Here is a 21,030-nt window from a genome sequence, read left to right as displayed (position 1 = left end):
CGTATGGAAAATTTCCTTGAGGGACAAAAAATTGTGTGCAACCCATAATCCCCGGATATTCATAGAGAGGATGAAATTCATGTCAACCCTAGAGTGAGCACATTTTCTCCAAGGGCCCGAGGGTAGATGGAAGATGCAATTAGAACATCGATAAGAGTATGAGGCTCTGACGGACTAAAAGGGAGGGGACATGGACATCCTTGGAAATGACGACTATCTCTACTATGTTTTCGGTGGACTGTGATGTTTCTGGCCGAGGTAAGGTTGATATGGGGTGGCAAGGATTTATGAGGGTTGTGTATAGAGAGGGTACATAGGTCCAGTGTATTTTTGTTTAGTAAAAAATCGATATTGTTGTCCACTGAGTTTTTAGGGGATTTTATGGATGAGGTTGGCGTAAGTGGTCGAGGCCCCATCACCGGGAATGTTGGTAAAGGAGAGGGGGGGTGGGAACCGGGATGTAAGTGATATGTGATGGGGAAATGACATCATGTGCCATGAGAGGGGAGGAGATTTCCATGAATTAGGTGGGTCACCATAGGGAGAATGTGTGGCACTTCCCAAGGGAAACCGTGTCAAGTCATCAGCAGTAGGCGAGCCAGATTCATGTGTCTTCCAGGGAGATGAGGGAACATTAATTCCGAAGGAATATTATTGATTATTTGGACAGAAATCAGAGGATAGATGTGATAAAAGACAAGTAGGGGGGGTACCTGTAGGTATGCAGTTTCTATATGCCATCCCAACCACAGTCTGATCACCAATAGAGTGAGAGCCTCATCCATTATACTTAACCATCATCCCATGCAATGACCTTATGTGTGGTAAATGACATCCCCCAGCCTGCATGGGCATTGAGCCATGAGGTGTCCTGTGTGATGGCAGATAAGGCATCGGAAAGGGACACTCTAGAAATCCAACCATTGCAGTAGATGTGTGCCTTCCCAGTGAAACTCGCTGTGGTCTGGGAAGCCCCCAGTATATTCCTTCTCAATCATAATCCAAGCAATTCACTTATCTTGAGCTCCCAAGCACTATGGATCAACATATATAAATTTTCCAATGGCATTCCCAATATCCATGAAAACCTAATGAGTCCAGAATTCAATTAGCAAGCCAAGTATCTTGACCCAGATCAGTCTGTTCTTGGGTGTCTCCTTGAGAAGATTGAAGCTGATATACCATGAATGTAGGGCCAAGAAAACTCTCCCCATAATCCATGGCAACCCCTTGATCTTATCTAGATCTTCCTATCTCAGAAAGTGAAAAATATACCAACCATTCATCAGCTTGACCACCGTAGGCATATTGCCCAAGTGGGTCTTCCACTTTTCTTCGACCCAACAGTGCATGTGCCCTTCCTTTAATTTAGTAAAATTCCATCTTCCCACAAGAGTCCACTTTTGAAAACTGTGAACATGGTGTATCAAAACATTGTGACCAAAACTCATTTACAAACCTAAACAAAAACTAGTACATTGTGTTATAGCACCATTTACCACTCTTGGTATATATGATGCTTTGCTTATGGCCTAGGGAAAACCCTCCTTCCAAACTTGGTCCAAATATATAAAAATCAGTGTTTAATTCCCTGTACACTACTTTGACCTGAGCTAAAAGCGTGTACACGCAGGTCAATCAATACCAAACCCGCGTATATGTATTAAAACACTTAAAAAATTAAATTCCCTTAATTTTTGGCGGAGTTCACGGGTTTTACCTGTTGATTACCTCCTATTGCCCATGGCCCAACTCTTTGCCAATTGTTTCCCAACTAAAAAACTAATTGAGAGAGGTATAAATAGACCTCCATGGGAAGGCCTTAAGGAGAGGATAAGAGATAGAGTTATTATACTGAGATTATCCCTGACTGAGTCTAATGAATCCCTGTGCCTCATGCACTTCCCCAAGCTTCAGGAAACCCTTGTTTCCTTGATTATAGATATCCTTCCTTTTGCTTGAGATATCATGGTGTTGGTGATGGAAGAAGATTGTTGAAGGCTAGGATAGGAAAAATCCAAAGGACGGTTCTACTTGGAGCCAGAGAAAGACTCAGGTGAATTCTCTCCATGTTATTTATAACTTACTGCAATAAAAGAAATGCTGTCTTGTTTCCGAAATTAACTATGTCTATGCATAAAATTATGTTTTAATTCATATATGAATGTCATTTTGATTTATGATCAATCATTTGTTTATATGATATAAAGTCAATTTCATGAATATGCTTTACTTCTATACTGCTATGTATGTTCGAATTGAATGATTTTCAGGTTTGAAGAACATCGGGAGTTGTAGAGGGTGTGAACCCTGTGGGACCTACTCGAACGAAGGAAATCCTGGTATGACCACTCTTACGTAGTTTGATAATATAAGCATCTTTCTTGAGCTGTTTGAGTATTTCTTGTTGTAGTTTGCTTCTACTCTGTTGGGGTTCTAACCCAAAGCCCTAGGGTGCTTTCACCTGAAACAGAATTGGCAACTCCACCGGGGATAACAATCTTGTTATTCCTAGTTTGGGTTGTTCATTCTCAATCATGGCCCAGTCTTTGGTTTTCTTGCGGTTAAAGTTTTATTTGGTCTACTAGAGTCCCAAGCCTCAAGTCTGATCTTTTGGATCAGACTTTGTTTTTTATTTTTCTTGCAAAGCTTTGTATACGCTCTTTACTTTGTTAATAGTTGCGTATACACACTTGTTTCGGTAAAGTGAACTCGCGTATACGTGATTTTCCTATGTCAGGAGCACTTGTGCACGCCTCTGTGTTTGCACATAGTCGTGTATGAAAATTTTTGCATTATTTTTTCAAATCTTTTAGCCCAGATAGATTTGTTGCCTGGTCTTTTTAGTCTCTGTGTGGTCAATTGTTGTATGAAGAATTTAATTATTCTACAAGCTTATTGTTTCGAAGTCTCTTCCTCATTGAAAATATTTGGCTTAGGTTTGCTTCTTTAGCGAGTTTGTAATTTGTGTTTTTGCACACAAGACTTCGTCCTGAAGTTCTTGATTGTTCAAGTCCTCCAGAACACGAGATTGTTTTTAGTTTCAGTGTCAAGCCCAAATTTCAAATCTACTTGCTTTGCTCTCCTTTGTTTTGTGGCCTCATAGCTTTTCTTGCTTTTTGAAAGTCTTTTTGACGAATTTGGAAGTATTTCTTTCCTGGCTTCTTAGTCAGTTTGTCAAACTCTTTGCTGCTATTTGGGTCGTTTTGTACAAGTTGAAGTCTTTTTGCTCAAGTTTTCGTTCATTTTCGAGTTTGTAACTTGCAAAGACTCCTTGTGCTCTTTTTTTGATCTTTTGAGTTTTAGTAGCATTTTGGTGATTTCAAAAAGTTGTTTTGGTTGCTTTTAAAAAAAAGAAAAGATGTCAAAAAACTATGTTTTTGTTTTTCTTTTGCCAAGTTTGGTTTATGGTTTCTTTTTGTTGTTGAAAGTGAATTGCGATCTTTTACAATTTGTCCTTCTTGTTTGGAGAGAATTTTGTGTTCAAAATTTGTATCCTCTTCAGTACTTAAGTTGGCTCATTGTTAGTTATAAACAATTGCTTTTTCTTTTTGAGTGTTATTTAGGATCTTGCATCTCCATTATATCTTGCATTAGGGTAGTTTGCATTGTTAAAGCATCCATAGTATTTTATCTTTTGGGTGTGTGAAGTGTGTTTCAAGAAAATAAGAGAAAAAGTACTTTGCTTTGTAGAAGTTTTGTAGAACCTATATAGAGATCTCTTTTCATTGAAGAAAAATGATTTTATTCATGTAGTTAGTTTTTCATTGATTTCTGTTGCGTCATACAAACATCATTGGTTTCACTCCCATATTTACCCTTGACTTAAAGAACAACCATTAAAATCAAGCAATTAATTAAAATAAACTAGAACTTTTATGTTGTCATCAGAATACACCAACAAGTTTAGGTTTATTAGGGCCTTGGATTAGGCGAGAGGAGAGTTAACTCTCCAAGGCTGCTCAAAATTAAAAAACATAGAAGTTTGATTAATGAGAAAAATCCAATAGCATCAGGGAGACCGGGAAAGCTCTGTAACTGGGAGTAAAGCACGAGGGAGAGTGAAGATAAGGATGAGAGATACCCCCTCTCTTACTTGTCGGATCCCACCTCATGACTATTCCGCCCGGCTTCTGATACGAGTTGATGACCATAGTTGCCTATCCTAGGGATCACACAAGTGGTTGTGGAGGGGAATCCCATGGCACCTGAGGCTGACGTTGTATTACGTTCAACAGTACTTTTGGAGGGTACCCTTGCAAATCTTGGGTTCTTGCACCAACAAATGCTGTTGTCTAGAGGTCAGTGTAACTGCCTCTGATACCTTCGCTAGTAGGCTCGGGGCATAATTACCCCAGTCTATTTTCAGAAGGCCCTTGTTATTAACTTTCTTGTATTTTGGTGTTCGGTCCTAATCACCCGGAGTGGAAATAATTGAGAGTTTTTTGATTGCTGATATATTTAGGGACTTTTTAGTGAGTGTTCTTTGCTCCTAGTCAGCCTAGCTTTATAATTTTTTGAGTCTTTAAGTAGATATTTTAAATAATTAAAAGTGGATGATCGACCATCTTGACGGTCTAGGAGAATTTGTGGGCTATCACCTACGAGTCCTGAGTCTTCTCCTAGAAGGTGTAGGAATAATTATTCCAGTGGTTTTTAGTGAGTGGCAGCAAGTGCATCGAAGACTGATCCTTCGCTTGGGGTCATTAATTCACAAGATAGACTTGGCGCAAATAGAGAGTTAGAGAGGAACACACCAGTTCTTTCTCGAGCACTTTTTTCAGTCATAAGATAATATCGAAGTTGAAGAGCTTTTAGAGTCGGTTGCAGATCTGAATTCTCCTCTTCCTCCTGATCATCCAGACGTTCTATTATACATCGGAACCCTGAATCATAGGCCTTAGAGCCCATGTTTACACCCATCTATTCCTTTGATGACCACTGTTGGAAGCATGGCATCTACGATGAGTGTTGAGAGTGTATAGACTCCCATATCTGTACAAGGAGGAGGAACTATTTCCATCCCTTCTATTACTCCTAGAGCGTCTATATTTGGGTCTAATTCCATTCCGTCAATGAGTGGAAGTTCTCAGGATACTGTATCCGGTTTTGGATTTATTCCTTATGGAATTATATCTCATGGGATTCCTTCAGTTCCTTTGAACATACCATCGACTGCCTCCACATCCATGATGAGTGGATTGACTTATTTTCAGGGTTTCCCATTTGGAAGTGGTCATATACCACACTCCAATCCAATAGTAGGGTCAATGCCTTTTTCCTTTATAGGTCGAGGTAATAACCCATTCCAGAGTTGGATAAACCATGTGGTTAGTGGGATAGGATTTGGGAATCAATTTTATTCTGGCCAACAAGGGAATGTGTCATATTCTTCAGTTAATTCGTTTTAGAATTTTCCACCCTTTTCTAACACATGGAATCCTTATCAGGGGCTATCAACTCCTTTTAACACTTCGTTAGGGGGTAACTTCACTGGTTACGGAGGATTTTCGGCAAGAGTTGGTCAAACTCTGAATTTTGCTGGACCACAAGGAGCACCTTTTGGTTTGGTAGGCTCTACGAGTTACTTCAGGCAACTTGGTGTTTTTCAAAATCCAGGTCATTCTTTTCAGACCTTTGGGAACCCCGCTCGCACTGGATGGAATTCCCAAGGTTCACCATGACTCCCTTTTTTTGCCATGTTGAACTTGTTAGACTTAACTAAATTGACAAATGATCCAATTCGGTACAATCTGGCTTGGCCTCCAATCCCAACTAAACTTCCCTCGGATATCCCAAAATTTGAAGGGAAAAGTGGTGAAGATCCAGGAGACCACGTAACCACATTTCACTTATGGTGCTCATCCAACTCCCTGATAGATGATTCGATCAGGTTGAGGTTATTTCAGTGCACCCTAACCGAAAATGTAGCCAAATGGTATATAGAGTTTCCAGGGGGAACCTATACTTCTTTTTGTGATTTGGCTAATGTCTTTTTGAACCATTTTCAGTTGCCTGTCCGATATGAATCCAGAACTGAACTTCTGGCTAACTTTCAGCAAGACACCACAACTCACATTTCAGATCACATCTAGGAATGGAGGAGGAGGGCAAGGCTTATCAAATCTGAAATCCTGCTAGAGTTCCTTCTCGAATGGTTTCTCAAATCATTACAACCTAAGATCTCAAAGGATGTGTCTCTCTCCGGTGTTTATACGGAAGAGCATGCCATTTTCAAAACTCAACAATTGGAACTGATATATTCTCAGTCTGTGGTTCTTCAGAAAATTCTACCTAATGCTCCTAGATCTAAGGTTGATTTTAGCCAAACCGAAAATAGGTCCCCATGCCGATGGTATAGTTAGATCGATTGATGTGAACGCGGTGAACCTATTGAATCAATTACAACAGTTGTCTCTACAATCTGCTTCTTCTACACAGGCAACACCGTCTATACATACACCTTCCGAACCTACCTCTATAAACGCTGTCCAGACCACTAACCCCAAATGAAATCAACAATCCAATGGGAAGAGGAAGGAACGAGGTAAGAAGAAGAACCAGGAAGGAAAAGGCGATGCAAATAAATGTGGAAATGATGCTGGAGAGGGTAGGAAAGAATCCAAGAAAAAGGTAAAATTTCCATGCAAGTTATGCAATGGGGATCATCTGACTCACCTCTGCCCTAAGATGCAAGATGCTCAACGCTTATTAGTATAGAAAGATTCCTCTAGCTCCCAAGCTATTCTGACTAACCCTTTTCCCCAAGGAGATGAATTACTTGCTGGAACTAATTCTAATGCTGGTACCTCCGCCGGGGAAAACCAAGAAGGGAAAAATTCATCAAATGTTTATATGATGAGCTCTCATATCGACGTCACTACGCGAGACGATTATGGTGAATCGGAAACATTTAAGGCTAAATCTGTTCTTGAAGCCACATAACCACTTCATATTGAGTGGTCCTCTCTTGAGTCTATACCTCAGATACTGAAAGGCTCCGCAAAGCGCTAGACTATTAACCCTAATGCTAGGGTAGCCCAAAACTACTCAATTATAGAAGATCTGGCTCAAAGTCCTTATTCTATGTCAGCATTGGGGGTACTCCAGTCGTGCCCTACTCAGAGAAGTGCTTTGCTTTCGCCAATTGGCGCAGTAGACCCAAAGAATTCTTTAGTGCTCACTTTTGATATGTTGAATGCCAAAAGGAGACTTCCTCGCCATATGAATTTCCAGATAAAGTCCACATACCGAAAGACAAATATTTTTTGAACTATTATAGATGAGGGAGCTTCCACATGAGTGATGTCTATGTCATGTTGGAAGGCCATTGGATCACCTTCAACTGTTCCTTCACCAACTCTTTTGACGACATTTGATGGACATTCTCATAGGTCGCACGGGATTATCCTGACCTTTCCTATCTGTGTTGGGGGAAAGGTAGTGAATATTGAGGTAGAAATCGTCGATGCGAACCTAGATTATAACCTCCTCTTAGGCAGGAATTGGATTTATGATATGGATGCCATAGTTTCATCATTATTCTGCATCCTCTATTTTCCTCATGAGGGGAGGATTGTTAGAGTTGATCAGTTAGATTATTCTCCAGGTGACTCTCACGCAACTTCGGATTCTACCATTCCATTGGTGGACAATCCTCGTCAACCTATTGAGAATTTAGGAGTTGGGATGTACTCTTCGTTAATGGGTATATTTGACCTCCCTGCTCCTACAGCTAGAATTAATGCGATTTCATCCTCTAGGGGACCTTCTCGGAAAGAGTTCTTTCGAACTCGTTATTTTTCGGACCCTTGGCCCTTACCTTCATCTACCACCACATTAGATGGAGGGCAGGTAGGTGGAATGGAATTTCCCATGTTTGTAGTGGAACTCACTTATCAATCTATCATTAACTCTATAGACAACCATCCCACTCCTTTTTCACTAGAGGAGTTAGATGGCGATGTGGCTCCGGCTTGGACCCTTGATTCTACTTCAGCTCTAGATTGCTTGGATACAGTCTTACCATCTAAAGAAAAGTTTTTGGAAGCAATGATGGGTGTGGATCGACCATGGGATGATTTACATCACCATTCATATTTTCTCCCTCCATTGCATGAAGTTGAATCTAGTTTGTCCAATCTGTCTACTAGTGATGTTTATACAGTTTCAAACCCTTTGGCTCCAGTACAATTTTCTGTCGAAGGTAACATGTCAGTTATCTCACGAACTGTACCTGTGAACATCTCTATGAATCCTAACGTAAACAAAAATGTCTTCATCGGAGTTGACTGTTCCCCTGAAGAAATTCAAATCTACACCGATCTCTTCAAAGAATTTTGAGATGTGTTCGCTTGTTATTATGAGGAAATGCCTGGAATTGATCCATCTATAGTCCAGCATGAGATCAAGACATATGAAAATGCCAAACCTATTCATCAAAAACTTCGACCGATCAATCCTCGTAAAGTTGCAACTATTAAAACTGAAGTTGGAACGCTGCTTAAGGCAGTTTCATATACCCCATTGCTCTAACTGAGTGGGTTTCCAACCTAGTCCTAGTAGATAAGAAGCAAGGAACGATCTCAGTATGTATCGACTTTAGGGATTTAAATAAAGATTGTATAAAAGACAATTACTCCACACCTTTTATTGATCAAATTGTTGATGAATGTGTGGGTAATGAATTTTTTTCGTTCATATATGGATTATCTGGTTACAATCAAATTAATATTTGTCCAGAGGATCAGCAAAAGACAACCTTTATTTGTCCTTGGGGCATGTTTGCATACAAGAAGATGCCTTTTGGCCTTAAAAATGCTGGAGCTACTTTTCAGTGGGCCATGCTTTATGCTTTCCATGACATCAAACATGTTATCAAAGCATACTTGGATGACTTAGCTGCTTGTTCTCGTAAGAGAATTGATCATCCCAGTCACCTTCGGTTAGTCTTTGAGAGATGTCGTTTTTATAAAATCCGGTTGAATATGAATAAGTGTGTTTTTACAGTCACATCCGGTTAGCTGTTAGGATTCATTGTACCGACTAAAGGGATTCGAGTTGATCCTTTCAAGGTTGAGGCGATAATTCAGTTGCCTCCCTGTCTTCCATTCATCAACTTCAAAGTCTCCAAGGAAAGGTAAATTTCTTGAGGAGATTTATAGCAAATTACATCGAGATTACCAAAGGATTTATGTGTTTGCTTAAGAAAGGAGCTCCATTTTTATGGGATGATTTTGCACAACAATATTTTGATGTTTTGAAAAAAGAATTAACCTCTTCCCCATTATTGAGTCCACCAAATTATGGCAGAGATTTCCTTTTGTATCTTGTTGTGGCAGAATCAACCATCAGTATGGTTCTAGTTCAGGAGAATGATGCTCTCACTGAGCATGTAATCTACTACTTGAGTCGAGGCTTAGTAGGACTTGAGCTACGCTATTCTCCCGTCAAGAAATTGGCCTTGGCGGCTGTCCATGCTAGTGGCTTCATCATTACAGTCTGCTTCACAAAATGTTTGTCTTAGCGAGTGTCAATCCTTTTCAGTTTGTCCTCAGTAGGCAAGTGATTGAGGGCAAGTATAATCGATTGGTTGTTATTTTGCAAGAGTTCGATCTCGAATTCTTTTTAGCTAAATCTAAGAAGTCATTAGTTTTTGCGGAATTGGTGTCAGAGTTGCCTTGTGAGGAAGATATTGTTTATGAGGAAAATTTTCCCGACGAACATTTATTCCTGATTTCTTCACAGGATCCCTGGTACTAAGATATCATTATATATCTCTAGACTTCGAAGATTCCACCTACTTTCTCCAAATATGAGCGTCAAAAGTTATGTCACCTTGCCAAAAACTATGTTATTATTGGTGATACATTAAATTGCAGAGGGGTTGACTCAATCCTTAGGCGTTGCTTAACTTTGGAGGAAGTCGAGTCAGTGCTTAATGATTGCCACAGTGGATCTTGTGGTGGTCATCTATTAGGGCTTGCAATAGCCCCGAAAAATTTGCGAGCATGCTAATTTTGGCTTTCAATTTTCAAAGGTTGTATTGAAGTGGTCAAATGTTGCCATCCTTGTCAAGTTTATACCTGAAAAATGCACGCACATCCAACTCCACTTTTTTCTATTATCACTATCGGTACATTTACGAAGTAGGGCATTGATTTTACTACTTGTAATCCGCCTTCAGTAGGTTATCACAAGTACATCATTATGGCCGTAGACTACTTTACGAAGTGTGCTAAGGCCATTCCTACTTTCAAAAATGATAGTGAGACAACAACTTTGTTTCTCTTCAACCGGGTTATTTCATGATTTGGCACCCCAAGATAGATTGTCATTGACCATGGCAGCCACTTCCAAAATCAATTTATGATCGAATTGGCTCTCAAGTTGGGCTTCCAGCTAGAGCATTCATCTCCATATTATCCTTAGGCCAATGGGTAGGTTGAAGCCATGAATAAATCCCTTAAAACCATCCTGCAAACGACAATTGATAAAACTCGATCCAATTGGCACATCATGTTGTATCTGGCACTTTGGGCATACCGAACCTTAGCTAAGACTACCACAAGTTTTACTCCTTTTCAATTAGTTTATGGGTTGGAATCTATCTTCCCTATCGAATGTGAAATTCCATCCCTTAAGCTAGCTGTAGAACTTCTTCCGGAGACATCTAGTCTCGAAGAACGCCTTGTTCCTTTGGAACATCTTGATGAGTAGCATAAAGATGCAGCCATAATAAATGATGTTGATAAGAAGAGGATTAAAACTCAATATGATAAAGCTGTTCATCCTTAGGTTTTTTCTGAAGGCGACCTTGTCTTCATCTATGACCAAGACAAAGACGCCTTGGGGGTGGGCAAGTTCAAATATATGTGGTATGGTTCCTTTATAGTCAAGTGTGTTTTGAAAAAAGGGGCTTATGAATTAATTGAATTTGAAGGGAACAAGCTGGCGAAACCAAGAAATGGGCTTTACCTTAAGAAGTATTTTTCTTAGGCTTCGGCCGAGAAATTGCTAGTTTGTATATATTGTATCTTTTTACATATTTGTTTAGCGTTTTGTGATATTGATATTTTTTGATCTGCTTTGGCAGGTATTGATGGACAATTCGATATATTTCGGATTCGCTGATGGTGCAAGTAGGCACACTCAGAATCTTTCTTTCGTGGCTTGGGTGATTTATTATCCATTTGGTCTATTGATGGTGTCGAGGGGAGTATGTATTGGCCCTGCTTCAAACAACATTTCCGAATATACTGCCATTCTTAATTTACTATCCGAAGTAATATCTTATGGGATTGATTCATTGGTAGTTTATCTAGATTCACAATTGGTGGCATCGCAGTTAAATAACACTTATCAGGTTCGCGATCCTTATTTATATCGCCAATTTTTGAGAGTGAGAGTGTTGCAATGATCATTTATTTATTTATATCACATATGTTCACATTCCAATATCTGAGAATTCATTAGCAGACTCTATTTCTAATCAAGAATTAGATTGGCACATTAATCATTCATCAAATTAAATAACATAAAAAAATTGAATCTGTATATATATATATCATAAAATCGCCTGTATATAGATGGAGTGTTCAAAAATAATATACAAAATTGGGACAAGATGCGCTCAAAATTTGGGCTTATGCCCATAATCAGTCATACATAGATCTATCTATCAAGTTGGCTCAGGATGAGTGGTTAAAAAGTTAACCACAACATTGGCTACACACCGAGGTATCCGGACCTAGTCCCATGGTACCCCTACCACACGGCGCTGCATCTCCTTAGGCAGATCCTCTACAGCTATCATAGGTACTTGGTGAGTTAGTCTCACCAAGTTTATCTGAACAACATAAAGAACTCTCTCTGTCTTTGTTGCCATCTCTTCGGCCCCTCTTTCGCAATGCCTGTGCCTCAAAAATCCATCAGGTCTCACTAGACCCACATCTGGAACATGGTCATTATATTTTGTCAGTATTTTGTCTAATAAAAATATATTTTTTTAAGTTCATTTCCTATTAAAAAATCCAATTTTTTTACCTATGTCTCCCCATGCCGCATTTGGTGGTAACACTAAGTTTGGATCTCCTTGGAAATCCATGCCAGCATATAGGTAGTCATCAACCACGATGATCTATTGATCCCACCAGGTGAAAAAATCATCATCAAAGGTTGTTTTGGGCATGTCACCGCACCCGAGGTGCTTCATCAGGTCCACCCATCTACCCATTCATGGATCTCTAGGGCTGCTGATGTACACTTATACTTTGGGACGTAGCCCAGATAGTTTCTCAAAGAAGAATGAACACAAGATGGTTCATATCCAAAATTCTTCATTTGACCCTTCTGTATAGAGGTCAATTGACTCTTCATGTTAGTTAGAAGAGGCATGCATCAGTCAAATACTATGGTAAGACATTACACTACCAGGCTCATAGATACTTGTGACGCTTGATGTAGGGACACTGACCCATTTACCCGTGCAATGGTAAATAGCAAAATCCTCAAGGATAGACTCTCCACATGTTTGATTGGAATTTGGCTCCCAATATTCTCTGGATGTCTAAGAAAATATATATGTACATAGTCTTCCACCGAAAGACTACCTCTCGTACTGTCGATCGAGTGCATGAACTCCCCTCTTTGGGAGAGACCGGTAATGAAATAGATATCTTCGACCTCAATTCGTAGAGGCATCTGGTCGATCATGAAAGCGTCGTCCTCTACGCTCGAGTAGTGGATCAAAAGTTGTAGCATGTGCATATTGGCTTTCATATTTGGCATTTTGAAAAATTTGAGTAAGCCACAGCCTCTTAGAGCATCCAATGCATTTTGATCATTCGTTACCTCATTATCTATGGCAGTATGATATCTTTCTCTCCAAGTGATAGCCTGCAAACAATTGAAGTTTCAATCATTAATTTATATGTTAAAACTTTAACTCACGTACATGCAGGTTCCCTTTAGACACAGACACGTGTAGGGTCGTCATATACTCGAGTTACTTACATACAACCCTCATGACACAAAGTTGAATTTTTGGGCATAGTTTCCCATGGTCAAAACTTTGAAAGAACTTTTAAAAACTATCATAAAGAATTACAAGTAGGATTTGAGGATTACCTAGAGACTTTGGGGTGTGTTATCACAAAATCAGTACTAAGGGCTGCAGCCAAGCAAGATTTCATGTAACTCTTTCAACCAGACTTTAGACCAAGGATTATCCTCCTTGATCAGAGAGGGCTCTCTCACAGACTTTTGATAAAAATCAATCACAACAACAGATGGCTAACTCTTTACAAATTTATAAAAACAAAGCTGGTTGGACACATATCAAATTAGTCTTCATTGGGCTATGGAGTCTCACACACTTAGTAAACAAAAGCACAGTCATTTCATGGAAGTCAAGGCTCTTTGCATTAGATGTTCAAACATACTTCACAAAAACCACAGCTTGCCAAACACACAGGAAGTCAGAGCATAAGATATGAATTCTGAGTGATTGTGCTATAACAAGGCTGTAAAAGAACATTAAGAAAATAAAACACTATCACATTTAAACAATATAATCCATTGAGAATCTTGAGAAGAAACAACCACTGTTTTACTATTACTGTAATAAGTCTTTACATTGGCCCAAATAAACTCTGTTTTTGTATAAAATCTCCAACCTTTTTTACATCAGAGTCATTTCTATATATAGGAAAACCAAAAGTACAACTACTTGAGACTCCTCAACAAGCATGAAGGGAGCTCGAAATCCTATCATTAATTGCCTTATCCATATCTAAACAAACTAATTAATTACAAAGGTATTGCGCTGTGAAAACATAGAGTCCCATTCCCATTGAAACTCTAAGTCTATCTCCTCGTGTGCATTGATGCTTTCTTGAAATTTGACACCTGTATCACTTCAGTAATAGCCAAGACATGCTGGAGGAACCTTCACTGAATGAGCAGCTTCGGATACTTGATATGTGAATGACTCATCAACTGATAAGGATCTGTGCCCTATTTACACGGTCTCTGCCTCCCATTAGTCTTCATGCATTAAAAGACTATGCTCCAAGCCATTTAATTCTTCTAATAACCATGCATAATTCAATATGCCTTATGATCTGGACACTTTGTGAACTGAACAGGTGTACCACTCAAACTTTCGGTAACCCTACCAGAACCCTAATAATTCGGCTATAAAGTAACTTTAGGAAGACTTTAACAAAAGACAAAAATTTCACTTTTTCCTTAAATACTCACACCTGTCACCTTTTGGATATCTGAATAGCTTTGTATAATCTCCATGCTGGCCTCGAGTCATCCCTTTTAAGATTTGCTGACCTCAGCATCAATTTCATTTTTTTCACATAAGGTAATCAAAACAAAGCATATGAGTCTTAAAGCACTGATGACTTAACTCCGTGATCTTTTCAGCTATTTTGTACAGGTGTAAAGGCTCCAAAAAGTTTCAAAATGATGACAGCCAAAATTTATCAAAACTTGAAAAGCAAATTTCCCCTTGGATTAATCAGCTAGTTTGCCTAGCTTCCTCTTTAAACTGCTAACTTCTTCCTTTAAAGCCTTGTTTTCTGCTCTTAAGCTTGTGTTCATTTGTTTCATGATTTTTGCCTGCTTCAGAGCTGGCACCGTCCACAAATATGCATCAGACACTGAGTCAGTTTGGCTCATTAGACTTGTTCTGCCTTTTATTACAGCCTTTTTATAATTTGCATATCTTACTGCCCTTTCCTTAGAAACATTTTTAATCTGAGGTATTTCTTCTTGTGTTGTTCCTGCTTGTTGCTTGATAGCAATGACATTTCCACCTTGACTGATGATAACCCTATTACCCTTATTTTTACTTTTGGCTGCTTGAACTGTTCTGGTCAAAACCTCAAGTACATCTGTACTAGGCACTTCTAAAGGTGCCTTCTCTTTCTGCGCTTTCTCCACTTCTTTCATTTGTCTTCTTGTGACTGGTCTACGTGGCTTGAAAGCATATTCTTTACTAGGCTCTTCAAATTTCAATCTTTTTGAAGCTCTTGGTTTTTTTGTACTTTCGGGTGAAGATTGAGTGAGGTCAATATGCATTGGCTGCACTGGGTGATCTTGCTCAAACTCTATTGGTTCAATCTGTATTGGCTGATCTTGCTCAAGTTCAATAGCTTCAAGTAAGTCATTTAAACTGCCTTTTGAAATAGGGCTTTCTTCCACAGTAATTGACTTACCCTTTTCCTTGTTTAGTTGACCTCTGGTTTTCACCCTTGAAATCTTTTCAACTTCACTTGGTTTAGCTTCATCCTTCTTTTTCTGGATCTTCTGCTTTGATGACTGAGATGTCTCCTTAGATGATGGCTTAGGAGTTTCCTTTGCTGATGATTTAGGTGTCTCTTTTGCTGCCACAGACTTCTCTGATTTCCTTAATTTGGTTTTAGGCTTCTTTTGGTCTGTCACCTCTTTTCTGAGCTCAGCCAGAGTGGGTTCTTCACTCCTTTCCTCCCTTTCCCTCACAGGCAATGGAGTGAGGCCTGTTTTGCTTGGAAAGCCGGATCTCTGCCAATCTTTTGTAAACCATCCAACACCAGCAACTTTACTAAACCATGATGAAACAAGGATGTTTCACAACCATCTTTCTTTAACTGGATTTTATCACACATTTTACTAATACTTCTGAACAAATAGAAAGGTATATCTATTGAAGCCTTACCTGTGAAATGCAACAAAAGTTTGAAGTGGTAGGAGTAAACTTTATTGTACCTTCCCTCGCATGTTAGGTATTTCTGGATGCATGTGAGGAGCATAGCATAATGTTCCTTTATGTAACTCCTTGGCACCGCTTTGGTGAGGTCCTCATTTACATAAGGTTCTTTCAAAAATTCTTTACAGGGACTCATGTTGAATTTAAAGTTTTTGAACCATTCTTGACCTCCCCTCGGAATTTCAGTGACAGTGGAAATAGTTTCAGGAGACACAGGAAACTCTAACATTGACACCTTTGAATTCAGTCCAGTAAAATTCAATGCGAAAGCCTTCGTTACCTCTGCATGTCCTCCTTTCAACTTCTCGCAGAACCTCCAGCAACCAGCATTTTGAAAGGCTCTTGCGACACCTTCATCCCTGAGTGTAACATCAAGCCCCTCCGGCTCTGTCCTCAAGCACCTACCGGATCGATGTTCCCTCTTTTCCATCTTGCTTCGAATATTTTCACACAGGGAACTAATGGCAGCTACAGCGCGAAAACAATCTCGACTTTGGAGTGCAGGCTCGCTTGCAATGATCCCTTTAAATGAGAACTTGGGCTTCTCATACAGCAAACATGTTTACACATTATGAAAACACATTATGACATAACCATACCTCGTAAAATCCCTTAAGCTGACATTCATATGCATGACTCTGGACCTTATGGCGGAATGATGATTTATCATGACCGGGAGATGACATCAACTGACAAACATGAACGGACCTATGACTCACCCCTCCCGGATTTGACATTCCAAGAACAAGCGCTACAAAAACCCTGAAACCCCGATTTCGTAGCGCGGACAGTTCAAATTTAACAAAACGCGCTACGAAATGGCTGATAAACAGTACGCTGCGAAAAGACGGAATCATCATTGCGCAGCTAAATTGACCAAACAAACATGCGCTGCGAAACTGCGCAAAGTACTAATGACATGACATGTCTTAACTGACAATGATGGAGGGTATCTAACGATTTTTTCTTACACGAACTTACATCAATACCTTTTGAAATTCACATTTCAAAGTGACACACACATATAAACCTATTCACAAAACTGAAAACATTTATATGAACCTTGTGGACAACATTACATACATGAACTATGGTTCTAAGTGATAACAGGGTGATTTAAATGGTCCAATTTTTTAGAGGAAAGCTTGCTTCGTTTTGATCCACAACTCTTTGCTCCAAACAAAAATGAAAAAACTGTGAGTCCAAAAGTCATTATGTAACTTTGAAATTGCAAAATATTTTTTAAAAAATTCTTTTTGTCTCATGGATCTTTTGACAAGTGGGCTTGGATTTTCGAGAGTGGGTTGTTTTTACAAGAAATTTTGGAGACTTCTTTGAGACGTTGTTTTGGTCCCATGATTGCTGACCCATCATAGCAGGTATCATTCTCTCACTAGCATTTAGGTTAGGGAAAACCATTTTCTGTTGCATCGTGCATACTAGCCTCCATTCAGCGATACATTAGCTGTAGGGTCAACCCCATCATATCTTGGTCAACAAACCATTTTCACTCGCCGATTTTTTTAAAATCATGATGCGATGGTAGAGCCATCCTTTACATGGGCATCTTAGTTAGATCCTCACTGACATTGGTTTCCCATGCTGCTATACTAAGTAGGCTTGGGAATCCTCTTTAGTCCCACCATGACTGATGCGTTGAAGACACATTTTCCTTTCTTCTGCACTAATTTTTGGCCTTATACCCTAGAGGCTCCTTTGCGTTGAGTTGTCCTGCTACATTTCATTTTGACTATTTGCACCTTTTGGCCTTGAGCTAGCTTCACTTGGACTCGTGTTTAAGGCACTTATTTGACCATGTCTTTTGCAAAGCCAACCATGCAATCACTTAACTTCTACAACTTGACGCATCCTTTTACCTGTGGAAGGAGCATCCCTTTGAGTGTCTTTGACCAGTTTCGCCTCCCTACATTGAGCATAGGAATGTTCCCCTCCCATGAACTAGATAATTTGTTTCTCTGACACTCGTTATTTCCACTGTAATATAACATTCTTTTATTCTTTTTCCAGCTTAAAGAAAAAGACAAAAAAATTATATATTCCAAAAAGAGTAGGAACGGGATGACATTTCCATATTTTGTTGGTAGCTAGAGTCAGTCGTGTCGCCCTTGAACAAAGCACTCAAAAGAAAGTCTCTCCTCCATTAGGGTGGGATTTAGTTTGACTTAGGAGCGCCTCAATCTTGTTATTGAGTCAGTACTCCTCCGATTAGTTACCTCTTCCTATCATATGGAGATTTTTCTTATGCCTCTTGCATGACAAAACTATACAGAGTTATCATATGCTACCATATAGTTATCATTGAGTCGTGATTTTGTTCAAGGGAAGTAAACCTGAGTTAGCCTATCTGCGGTGTCTCTTGACCTATTATTCAGTCGACCATCCCTGGTTGTCAGTGTCATGTTTGTCATCACATCATTTATATTGGTCCTTTGCTCATGTCAATTTGATAAGGTCTCCATTGACTTCTTTCTAACGGGTCTTGTCCTTATCGACATGACAAATTGCTCTGAGGGTAGATATAGAGCCACACCCTGGCCCTATTTTCATTATTGATAGGTCACCTTGTGCTTATCATCGATTAGTATCATGGGTCTTTAACTAAGTGGTTTACCTTGTGTTCGACATCAAATTTCATTATCACACATTGGGATTTGTGCAGTGACTTGGTTTCCACTTGACCCTATTGGTGGATTCCTCGCCTCTATGTCAGCTTTCATTATTGGTTGGTTCAGAGGGTTTCTATCGTGCACTAGCTACATCTTGTGTATGTCGGAAACGTGCTTCGGTTGGGCTACTACATATTTTTCATCCGATTCCTTCCACATTATTGGCCTACAGGTTACACTCGCGCTAGATTGATGAAGGATGCCTTAATGCCTTCCTTCTAGCAGATCTTTTCCTATCGACTACAACTCATTTGCTCTGGGAAAAAGATCTAGAGTCCATTTGGCAGTACCTTGGGGTTTGTAGTCATCAGTGGCAGATTCCTTCGCTATTGACAATGGGAAACCATCATTGTCTCTTGATTTATAGATTCTTTCAAGTGTTCGACTTCAGCTCATTCATTCGCACTTGTTAGATTGTAGTGGGTACCTTGACTCTCATTATCATTATCAGTGAGTAGTCTCCTGTTTTTTAATGATATACATCAATGACTAGTAATCAAACAATTTCTCACGTGGTCAGCATCAAATCATTCATTCCCATTGTGTAGAAATGTACCGCGACAGTCGATGAAGACCTTGGGTTGCATAAGCATGTTTTGGTTCACTTGTTAGTTGCTCCTGTTGATGCTAGTTGACACCACCCATCTTATGTGTTGTAGTTCTTCATAACGACATCTTATATGCTAGCATCCAAGTTGTGATGTAGTATCATTTTATTCCATCATGTTCATTTGGTACTATTGGGATTAGTTTTTGACATCAGTGATCAATTTCATCCTTCAACATCATTGATTGTCTTCTTATCTGTGATATTTAAACATGTACTTTTTTGATCACGATGAGATGATCCATTATGAACTTTCAGTTGCTTTATACTAGTATACATATTGTATCTACTTGTACTTATTATGCGGACATGCTTTACTTTCTTTGAGCATGGGTATGCCCACCTCAAACAACAGTTTCTTTCTGATCTCTTTTGATGACTTGGCAGGCTGAATTCTGGTTAAGTCCTTCCCAGTCTCGGCATGATTCTTTCCATACACTTAATACATTTCGGCCATCATGTATCCCTTCTGAACTCATTTATTAGGGGGAATCTGTTATAGCACCATTTAGCACTCTTGGTATATATGATGCTTTGTTTATTGCCTAGGGTAACCCCTCCTTCCAGACTTGGTCCAAATATATAAAAAACAGTGTTTTATTCCCTGTATGCTACTTTTCCTTGAGATAAAAGTGTGTACACATGGGTTAGTCAATACCCAACTCGCGTATATGTATTAAAACACTTAAAAAATTAAATTTCCTTAATTTTGGGCAAAGTTCACAGGTTTTACCTGTTGACTACCTCCTATTGCCTGTAGCCCAACTATTTCCCAACTAAAAAACTAATTGGGAGAGGTATAAATAAACATCTATGGGAAGGCATTAAAAAGAGGAGAAGAGATAGAATTATTATACTGAGATTATCCTTGATTGAGTTTGATGAATCCATGTGCCTCATGCACTTCCCCAAGCTTCAGGAAACCCTTGTTTCCTTGATTATAGATATCCTTCCTTTTGCTTGAGATATCATAGTGTTGGTGATGGAAGAATATTATTGAAGTCTGGGATAGGACGAACCCAAAGGACGATTTTGCTTGGAGCCAGAGAAAGACTCAGGTGAATTCTCTCCATGTTATTTATAACTTACTGCAATAAATGAAATGTTGTATTGTTTCCGAAATTAAATATGTCTATTTATCAAATTATGTTTTAATTCATATATGAATGTCATTTTGATGTATGATCAACCATTTGCTTATATGACATAAAGTCAATTTCATGAACATGCTTTACTTCTATACTGTTATGTATGTTTGAATTGAATGATTTTCAGGTTTGAAAAACATCGGGAATTGCAGAGGGTCTGAACCCTATGGGACCTACTCGAACGAAGGGAATACAGGTATGGTCACTCTTACGTAGTTTGATAATATAATCATCTTGCCTGAACTGTTTGAGTATTTCTTGTTGTAGTTTGCTTCTGCTCTGTTAGGGTTCTAACCCAAAGCCCTAGGGTGCTTTCACCCAAAACACATTGTTAGGTTTCTATCAAATGATTCTAAAATACAAGGCTTCTCACAACTGATATATTAATTTTTGAGCATCCATTTTGTCTACTTCGAGGAAATGCCTTTCTATCAATTTAGCATTTCGTTAATTTATGGCTTCCTTCTCTGGCTTGAGTATCATTTAAACTTGTTCAATGCATTCACTCACCAATTTTTCTTGAAGTAAAACTTTCTAGTTCTTCTTGATGTGAACTATGTAGAAATCAATTACATTGCATCGATTCTTCTGATGAAAATGTTGAGTGACTTTTATCTCTTCAACAACCTCTAAAACTGGAATCCTTGAACCCTCCTTTTTTTGGACCTAAATTTGTTGAATTCAAAATTTTCAGCTGCAGTAAATGTTGTATTGTTGGGCTATTTGAGAATAATTCTATACTTCCACATGCAAGTGAGTTTAAGACTGCAACGAGATCTACATCTGGTAAATTCAACTGATGTTTGATGCCTAAATAACTCAACTTTG

At 39.1% G+C, this 21,030-nt stretch overlaps 1 protein-coding gene across 1 annotated transcript in view; it reads left to right on the top strand.

Annotated features, from left to right (window-relative positions):
- LOC149189530 (DNA polymerase delta catalytic subunit-like) overlaps positions 1-20,418 on the top strand; it is a 42,473-nt gene extending 22,055 nt beyond the window's left edge. Inside the window, exon 14 of the mRNA XM_089410265.1 lies at positions 20,330-20,418. Within this exon, the coding sequence (XP_089266391.1) occupies positions 20,330-20,418 (89 nt within the window). The remainder of the gene's footprint in view (positions 1-20,329) is intronic.
- The last annotated feature ends 612 nt before the right edge of the window (positions 20,419-21,030 follow it).

Source organism: Pinus tabuliformis, chromosome 3_1 (assembly GCF_031772625.1).
Source record: "Pinus tabuliformis cultivar Carrire ecotype Pingquan chromosome 3_1, CPIR1, whole genome shotgun sequence".
In the NCBI taxonomy this organism is placed as follows: Eukaryota; Viridiplantae; Streptophyta; class Pinopsida; order Pinales; family Pinaceae; genus Pinus; species Pinus tabuliformis.
The sequence above is the reverse complement of the archived record's forward strand: the minus strand, read 5'-3'. Positions and strand labels throughout refer to the sequence as shown.